This window comes from Microtus ochrogaster, chromosome 7 (assembly GCF_000317375.1).
Source record: "Microtus ochrogaster isolate Prairie Vole_2 chromosome 7, MicOch1.0, whole genome shotgun sequence".
Classification (NCBI taxonomy): Eukaryota; Metazoa; Chordata; class Mammalia; order Rodentia; family Cricetidae; genus Microtus; species Microtus ochrogaster.
In genome coordinates this window covers 24,989,134-24,998,675 of record NC_022014.1, presented here as the reverse complement: position 1 = coordinate 24,998,675, position 9,542 = coordinate 24,989,134, and the positions used below count along the sequence as shown (strand labels likewise).

The following is a 9,542-nucleotide window of genomic DNA, read 5'->3' as shown; positions in this document are numbered from 1 at the left end:
TGCGAGGCTGGCCCCAAGCTCATCATGTGGTTCAAGCAGGCCTTGGACTTCAGATCCTCCTGCTTTGGTTTTCCAGGTAGCTGGGATAACAAATATACTTTCAGAAAAACATTCTTATAGAAGTCAGCATTATTGAGTTTACAATTTATTAGGTACTTGGAATAAAAAGTAATGACTAATGAAGTAATCTTGTATGATACACAGATGTTAAGTCTAGTTTTTGAAATGTCTTCCTAAAAGTTCTGCATTGTTTACATGTTTGTATATTCATTCAAATAATTCTTAAGTTTGAAAAGGTTAAGAAGTCAACATGGGAAGAAGAAATCAAACTGTTGTCTCAGAGTTCCTCCTCCTGGGCTTGCCCATCGAACCCCTCCAGCAAGACCTGTTCTATGCCCTGTTCCTGGCCGTGTACCTAACCACCGTCCTGGGGAACCTCATCATCATTGTCCTTATTCAACTGGGCTCACACCTCCACACACCCATGTACTTGTTTCTCAGTAATTTGTCCTTCTCTGACCTCTGCTCTTCCTCTGTCACCATTCCCAAACTGCTGCAGAACATGGAGAGCCAGGACCCATCCATCCCTTATGCTGCCTGCCTGACACAAATGTACTTTTTCCTACTCTTTGCAGGCCTCGAGAGCTTCCTCCTTGTGGTCATGGCCTATGACCGTTATGTGGCCATCTGCTTTCCCCTGCACTATGCATCATGAGCCCCAAGTTGTGTCTCTGCCTGGTGGCACTATCTTGGCTACTGACCACAGTCGTCTCTTGGTCACACACACTACTCATGGCTCGGCTTTCTTTCTGTGAGGACCATGTGATCCCTCACTTTTCCTGTGACATGTCTGCTCTTCTGGAGTTAGCCTGCTCTGATATTCAAGTCAATGAAATGGTGATATTTATCATGGGAGGTCTTGTCATTATCCTTCCATTCCTTTTGATATTTTTATCCTATGTACGAATAGTGTTCTCCACCCTCAAGGTCCCCTCTTCTAGAAGCATACGAAAGGCCTTCTCCTCCTGTGGTTCTCACCTCTCCATGGTGTCTCTCTTCTATGGGACAATCATTGGTCTCTACTTATATCCTTCAACTGATAACTCCACTGTGAAGGAGACTGTCACAACTGTGATGTACACAGTGGTGACCCCGATGCTGAACCCCTTCAGATATAGCTTCAGAAATCAGGATATAAAGGGGGCTTTAAGAAGGGTGTTTTCAAAGCAGATGACTAACTTTTCTCTGAGACAATGACTCTAATGATTAAAAATATGTTCTCAAATAGTAGGCACAATTTATTTCAAATAGTGACATGTGAAGAGGCTTCCTCAAGTTCCAGTAGCTAGAATCTATCATGAATCTTGTATTTACCGCTATACCTCATGTGTGGCATAACCTAAGACCTGACACACCCAGGGTGATCCTTGATTACCATTTAAGTTGTGTAAGCACTAACTTTGGCGTGTAGTGTTCAAAGAATATACAGTAGTTTCCAATTTCACGAAAACATCTCCAACTCCTCAGCCACCTTAGTACTTCGCTTCTGAGAAAAGTATCTATTCAATGAGGACTATTTCCAACTTAATATGCACTTGGTCTAAAAAATATGTTCTGTGGAGTCATTTTTCTTCCCTAAATTTTCTTCATAGCTTCTTCCTTGTGTTAAGAACTTATTTCATGGTCATATTATAAAATTATCATTGTTTGGCAATCACAGCACCAATTATTTCTCAGTTAATGATGAGCTACTTCTATTGATTATGTCTACATATTGTATGTTAATTCCTCATTTGAATGAAAGTTGTGCAATCTGGGATGAGTTATTCAGTCCTATTATATGTTGGTTAATTTACAGGTAGTAAAAGAGTGGCCCCGGGTATAGCCTAAAGAAATGGAACTAGTGATATGTCTAGAATCTATTTCTCATCCCTAGGTAAGTTCTTCCTCCCTTATATGTTAAAATAATGTGATGCTCCCCTTTATTTCTCTTTTTTAAACAAGGTATAAACATCCTGAAGATAGGTGATTGCTAATTCCTAAAATGAACAAGGCTTTGTATGTTTATTCAAGATGATTTCTTGAATTGAATGCATCTTTCATATTTTCTAAAATATGCCTAAAAGACTACCTTTGAAAGAAATCTTACAATAATGCCAATGTTGACTTTCTTTACTATTCTCAAAAACTCACTGACTACTAAACTAGTAGACAGCTACTTGAAGGCATCTAACTAACAAATGTGAAGATCTCCTGTGGTTCTGGACTCTTCTCTATCAAAGCAGTTAAAATTTGTTATTCTATATATTGTCTTTGTACAGCCTAGCTGTGGATATAATAAACAAGTGACCTGAACAGTTGCTTAATTGTTTTCATTTAAAATGTACTGTGGACTCAACATTTCACATAAGGACTTGTATTGCTTTTATATTTTCTATTTTGTTTTGAGGCAGGATCTCTCCATGTTGCTCAGTCTGGGTTTAGATTTGCAGTGATTCATCTGCCTCAACCCCCTGACAGGACTTGTAACACTTTTAGAATAATGTATTTCAATAACTTGCTTTTGATGGACATTGGATTGTTTTACGTTTATTCTTGATTTAAATAATACTGCCTCAATTTTACATCTTAATCCAAATAATTTGCAATGTTGTCCTATTTTCCTATGGATGCATTCTCAGAAATAACTATATTAGCTCAAATTATATCGTCATTTTATAATTGAGTGGAAACTGCCAAATTGCTGGAGACATTCTTCTACTCCAATCTCCCCAAAGAAAATGGGAAGATTGTTGCTTCTTTAGCATCCCCAATGTTGGAATTTTGCTTTCAGATGTTCATTGCTCTCCTAGGTAAAATATAAGATTTTACTGTTTTTAAATTGAATTACTGTTTTGGTGAAGAAAACCCTTTTTTATATTTATCAGTTACATTTCCTTTCATATGTTCTTTGAGCAACATCTTTGTCTTACGTTGCTTTCCTTCCTTTTTCCTCTTAGGGATGTTGTCATTTTATCTGGTTGATGGCATTTTCCTCCATTGGTTAGTTGTCTACTTTTCTCTTACTTAAGATTTTAAATTTGGGGTAGAGAAAGAAGTTGCTCACATTTTCCAATACATTTTTCTCTAGTAGTCCTTGAAAAAGGAGTTTTCTATTAAAATGTTGTATAGTGCCATTTTCACACTCTGTGTGAAGTCTTAGTTTCTTTAACTCTATTTCTGGTCCACTTGAAATTCGGCTTAGGAATAATTATCCTCTGCCAATCACTGGCAAACCAGCTGTCGCTATCTTCAAGTACTTAAGGAAACTACCTGTGCATGTGCTAAGTGATCATCTCAAATTTCTTTCTGTGGTCTATCATTTGCAGATGCCACTGTATTTCTCTCCTAGTACAGAAGGTAAGCTTTGACAGATATACATCTAAAATTGCTGTGTGACTTAAGGGCAGGACTCATAACCAGCAGTAGATGGTCAACAGAAAATAAACTTAATGGATATTTTTTGAGGTTTTTCATTTTTTGTTTTGTTTTTTACCTCACAGACTTTTTGCCTATATATCATGGTTTCTGTCTTTTTGTGGGATTTCTCTGTGTACAAATCTGTGTGTCTATGAGCCTCTGTATGTGGTTTTGTGCCTTTTCTTTGGCTTTTTTAATTTGTTTTGTCCTGTTTTAGTTTTTATTTCATTCTACCTTGTTTCTAGATGCCTATTGTTTTTCTAATGATAGAGAAGAAAGGGTGCGGATGTGGTTGAGTAAGGAGGATCTGAGACAAGTTGGAGAAGGGAAACCATGATCAGAATACATTGTATAAAGTATAATTTCAATAAAAATAAGTAAAATACCTGTGTGGAAAGCCATTAGTCTTCCCCAAGGAGATGTTTTCTAATTGCTCATTCAATAACAAGTAACCATACCTCAAATCATATACACACAACAACACTAAATGGACTCAGCAGGTTGAATTTATATATTTATGTGCATATGTATGTAACAGTAATAAATAAAAAGAGGCCATGAATTTGAGAGAGAGCATATAAGAGATATGGGGGAGTTGAAATAAGAGAGGGAGAAAGGAAATTATGTAATCATATTTTAATTAGAAAAATGGAAAAAATAAAAATACTCTGGATAAGAAAAAGAAAACATCCAAAAAAGTTCAGATATTGAAAGGGGATGGCAAGTCCCCTCTATATGTTCAGTGGTACCCTGGACATAGGAAGGTTTTTAGAAGAGTAACATCTTGGAAGCAATAGGTTAGGCACTAGTGTCTAAAGTACTCCACACACAAATGTGAATGTTCTTGACCACCCTAAGGCATGAAGATATAAAAGGTCCTTACACAAAATGGTGGAGCTCAAACAGTAGTAGGAGTTTAGAGCCTTAATTTCTAGAAGCTTTTAAGCCAAGAGACCCTGTTGTAACATCTAAGGCTGCAGTGCAGCAGAGCTATAGGACTCCTGAGATCTGAGGGGTCATCAACTCCACTCTCCAAGGACAACCACAGATTGTTAATACTAACAGATGAGATGTCAAGTCCCATCAACAATTATTATGATATAAGACACGCTTTCTGGAAGTCAAGATGATACATAAGCCTTAAGGAGGAACCTAGAAAAGAAACACAAAATTATTGAAAAAAGATGTCGAAATTAATAAATGTGAGTGTGAAGAGCATGGATAGAGTTGAAAGTCAAGAAACAATAGAGTTGATACCAGTTAAACTAAATGTCCATTCTTTGGGATAATTAATACAGCAGATAAACTTTGTCAAGTAAGACGACGCAAAGCTGAATAAAAGCATAAAGAAATCTAAGTAAAAAAGAAGTCAGATGAGCAGGAAAAGAGACAATAATGTAAAAGTAGAACAGGACAAGCAAAGGGAAGCTGACCTCCACCAGTGTGTGTGCTACACATACACTGAAGAAGCACACTACACAAAAATAACTAAATAACGAAATAGTAATAATAACTAAAGCAAACAAACGTAGACAGAAATGTGTTCAAGAAGTTTATATGTTAGCAATGTTATATGTTCAATAAGGTGGAAAAGGCAGAAGAACATTCAACAGAGAAAGTGAATTTTTCAGGCTTCTGACTTTGGCACAGTCGCTAGTTTCCACTCAGTCTGTTTCCTGTGCTGAACAGCATGAATTCCTCACGGACTCTCGAACTCAGTGAGAGTCACGTGCATGGTACACTTAGGCCAGCATTTGCCACAAGCAACTCACTGCTAAATGTCCATTCTATTCTGTAATGGTGAAATGGTGGGAAGACATATTTGTATGTGGGAAGTATTGCCAAGGCTGATTAAATATTCAGTGGAAGATATAGCTGGGGGTTCACATTACAGAATTAGGGGGCGATCTGGATTAATGCGACAAGCTCTTCTATATATATCATTTCAAGAAATAAAAGGAAATTGCACACTAGTGCACAGAGAAGCTGAGTCGGCACTCGAGGTTTATTTGAGTGAGTGGAAGAGAATTTTGTCTCTTTGAATGCTCACAATGCACATAGAGAAGAAAAATCGCTTTTAAAATATATAGAAGTACCCCAGAAGAGCCTGCATGGCTGTGACTGACATTGCAGTGCAGGCAGCAAGACCCCCTTACACCCAGTGCACATCCCCACCTTCCCCAGTTCCTCTGCATTTGCCCATTGATGTCACCTGCACTCTGTGTTTACGGTGCTGTATGACCCGGTGACCTTATCTTTACTTTCCGTTCTCGTCTTAGTTTTCCAAATTTGAAACTAAACTCTATATTGAGCACCCAGACAACATACAAAGGCATCCAATTTACTGTCATTCACTTAACTCTGTGTTATATTCTGCTATACAAACATGTGGTCATATTTTGCTTGGGATCTAATTTTTATTTTACTAGGCATAAGTCTGTGTAGGAACAAAATTAATAGAACTTGAAGGAAGGGGGAAATGAATGAGAATATACTGATTTTGGAGAGAGACGGTAGGAGACTATATTGATTTGGGGGTAGTACTATTTTTGACATGACAGTTAGCCCAGACCATCCATTACTTATCTTGAGGTGCGGCTTTCCATCTGAACCCCCTTTTTAGGGCGCCCTTGACTTCTTTGTTACGAAGACTGTAGATAAAAGGGTTCAAGGTCGGCGTGACTACTGCATAGACCACACTGGCCAGGCGGTCATAGCGAGCTGAGTAGGCAGAAGATGGCCGGAAGTAGACAGAAAGAACTGAGCCAAAGAAAAGTGATACCACCACCAGGTGGGCCCCGCAGGTGGAGAAGGCACGGCGCCGACCTCCTGTGGTCCTCACTCCAAGAACTGCCAGGAGGATGCGGGTATAGGAGAGGGACACAAGGAGCAGCGGAGTCAGCACCACTGCCAGGCCCTCTGAGAAAATGGCAGTCTCTGCCACTGACGTGTCCGAGGTTGCCAAGCTCAACATCACTGTCATGTCACAAAAAAAGTGGCGCACTGGGGCAGAGCGAGGGTAGGAGAGGGCGGAAATGAGCAGTGTGTGCAACAGCGAATGCAGATGGGCCACAGCCCAGGAAGCAGCCACCAGCGCAAGGCAGCGCCAGGGAGTCATGACCGCACCATAGTGCAGTGGTCGGCACACAGCCACTGCACGGTCGTAGGACATGGCTGCCAGCAGGTAGCTCTCGGTGATACCTAGCGCTACAAAGAAGTACATCTGGGCAAAGCAAGCCTGGAAGGACACAGCCTGGACAGGATGGAGTAGAGTAGTCAGCAGTCTGGGGACAGTGACTGTGGTAAAGCAGACATCCACCAGGCTCAGGTGACCCAGGAAGTAATACATGGGGGAGCACAGAGCCCCGTCTGACCTCACCAGTACCACCATGCTCAGGTTGCCCAGGGCGTTGAGCAGGTAGACGCTAAGGAAAAGCAGAAACAGAAGTGGGTGGGCATCTGCGCCATCCATCAAGCCAAGGAGCTGGAACTGTGGTTGATATGTGAGGTTGGCCACAGCCATGGAGGTCAGGTACCCGTGGGAATGCTGAAGGAAGAGATTAAACAGGAAGCTTAAGTTCCGGGAACCTCGAGTAGACTTTCTAGACTTTAAAAAATAATTTTTAAATTAAAAACAATATTTTAAATCCATTTGCTCTTTAATCTGCATGTTTGTGTGTACCACGGACATGCCTGAGGAGCCAGAAGAGGGTATCTGATCCCCTGGAATTGGAGTTAGAGATGATTGTAAGCTGCTGTATCGGTGCTGGAAACTGAACCGTGGTCCTCTGGAAGAGCAGCCAGGGCTCTTAACTGCTGAACCATCTCCAGATGATTTTTAATGTTGTATATTTACACACGTTTCTGCTTAGTAAAATGGATTGAAAATCACATTCCTCATCCAATAATGCTAATTTTATGAGGAAACAATTTTGGAAGTGTGCTCTCTAGGAGAGGGAATTAGGATCCTAACCTATGGAGCTAGTCAGACCTGATTCCCAGCCCTGGATGAACCTCTCTGTGCCAGGAAAGGCAGTGTGACCTCTCTGAGCCTTGATCTCTTCTTCTTAATGGGAAAAATATAATTGTTCAATCCTGGGGTTGATTGGGAGGATAAAGAGGTAAGTTTAAAATTCTTAGTAGGTGCCCAGTAGGTAATAAATGCTCACAACATATTTCTATAGTCTTAGAAACAATGCTCTCACTTGTCCCCATTCAACATTTCCTCTAAAACACGCTTTCTTCACATTGCTCCAAAGATGCTAAAATTGTCCTGTGACTGAACTGACCTGCACACCATCTGCCACGAGAAAAATCAAGCTTTTGTGTGGTCCTGGAGCATAAGGGGACAAGGAACTGTCAGGAAAGAGTGACATTGCACTGCCCTGTCCAGTGATCTGAGCACAGTTTATCCAATAAGAACATCTTGAATAAAGCTCTCTGCAGACCAGCAAGTGAACACAGAGGATGGACAGTGGAGGAGAAGGAATGATGACCAGTCCACTGGCAGGACAGGCTTTGGGCGTTTCCTATCTTTTTGTTTTCCTTCCTCTGTCATTGTTACTTATTAACCACCCTGGGGAACTTGCTTTCTAGGATCATGAAAACCAAGTCAGTACCTTGGCACTCCAACACTGGCATCAGTGCCAGGCCTGTCTTCCTAACCTCTCCCTTAGGTGTGTATATGGTGCTGCAAAAAGCATGGCTTTGAAATCAGAGGTGCATGGGTCTCTGCTGATTGGCTGTGTAACCACAGAGCCACTTTCATTTAGTCTCCATTCTTCTGGTCTATAAAGTGCGTATGTTGATTTCTCTCTTAGATTTTGATGTCAATATTAAATGAGACAGTGCACTGTGAGGATTAAGCAGGGAGCAGATGCTAACTGGTAGCTCTCTTTCCCAACTACCTGATAGCTTCTTCCTGTCCTCTGGTTGGTTCCTGGTGGCTTCTAGAGATAGATCAATCTGATACTGGAGGGCTATAGCTTTTTATTTATTTTAGTTTCTTTAATTGAGATGAACCAAGCTTTCATGTAAGTACTACAAATAGTTTCAATTTTAGCCTCTGAGGAGGTTGTGTATCAAGCTGACTTTCTCTATAGCTTTTTATCTGGCAGTTCAAACAATCTCTTCTATGCGTGATAAGTCATCCTTCTTCAATTCAAATGCCCATAGTGCCTGAGATCCAATCTTAAACTATTCTGTTTCCATGTCCTTTTCATTCTGATCATTCTTTGCTTTGAGCATTTCCTTAAGAGAAGCAGACAGAGTTCCTGTCGGGGAGTTTTCTGGGGCAGTATAGTGGCTCTACCATATAGTTCCTGTCTACTTCTTAGTGCTCCATCCAGTTCAAGCACTGGATTGAGCACAGGCACTACAGTTGAGCTAGCCAGTGACCTTAACATCAAGCAAGGCAGAATGTAGTGAACACCACCTTAACTGTGTGTATTAAGCAGGGGTGTGTTCTCCCTGACTGATTTAAGGGAGATTCCAACAGAGGTGTGAAGTTGGGATTTAGTTTGGAAGCATGAGTAAACCACTAGAAATAGACTCACAGGAGCGGGAAGAGCATCGACAATAAGGGAAGGAGATTGCAAGGGCACAGAAAGATGATTTGTGGGAGAACAGAAGCTCACATATGCCCTTTTCCCCAACTCCATGCAAAGTGGGTGGAGATGAGGCAGAGTAGGAGGTAGCGAGGACACAAGGCAAGCAACAGCAGGAACGTGTTGGGTTCTCTCACCTACAGGCTGTACGCCAGATCTCAACACTGTCTGAAGCATGTGAAGTGCAGTCCTCCTCCTGGTCGCAGCTCCCCAGTCCTGAGGGTAGACATATTGCCATCCATCCTGAGACGAAGTCCCAGTGACCTCAGTGAGTTTTCTGTGCTCTAGAGAGGGAGGCCGGAGCAGTAAGAGCCCTGGGCATTCCTCCCATCCAGCTTTCTTGCCTGACCAACTCTTGTGTCACCTACTGAAGACAGCGTGGGTTACCTTACTCAGAAAAGCTTTCCAACACGGCTCCCAGAATTCTAATCCAGTCTTGATGCCAACTGCTCCCAGAACTTTCTCCTTCCTCAGATG

General features: G+C 41.3%; 1 protein-coding gene and 1 pseudogene across 1 annotated transcript; one reads left to right on the top strand and one right to left on the bottom strand.

The window, feature by feature from the left end:
- Positions 1–310: 310 nt before the first annotated feature.
- On the top strand, positions 311–1,257 carry LOC101999500 (annotated as a pseudogene).
- Positions 1,258–6,037: 4,780 nt separating this feature from the next.
- On the bottom strand, positions 6,038–6,982 carry LOC101999239 (olfactory receptor 1L4-like). The gene has a single exon (XM_005349577.1). It carries the CDS (start codon positions 6,980–6,982, stop codon positions 6,038–6,040), a length of 945 nt encoding a protein of 314 aa, XP_005349634.1.
- Between the last annotated feature and the right edge of the window lie 2,560 nt (positions 6,983–9,542).

Bases quoted from the DNA above. Each gene is read 5' to 3' on its own strand.
- LOC101999239 (XM_005349577.1), bottom strand. From the start codon at position 6,982: ATGGCTGTGGCCAACCTCACATATCAACCACAGTTCCAGCTCCTTGGC.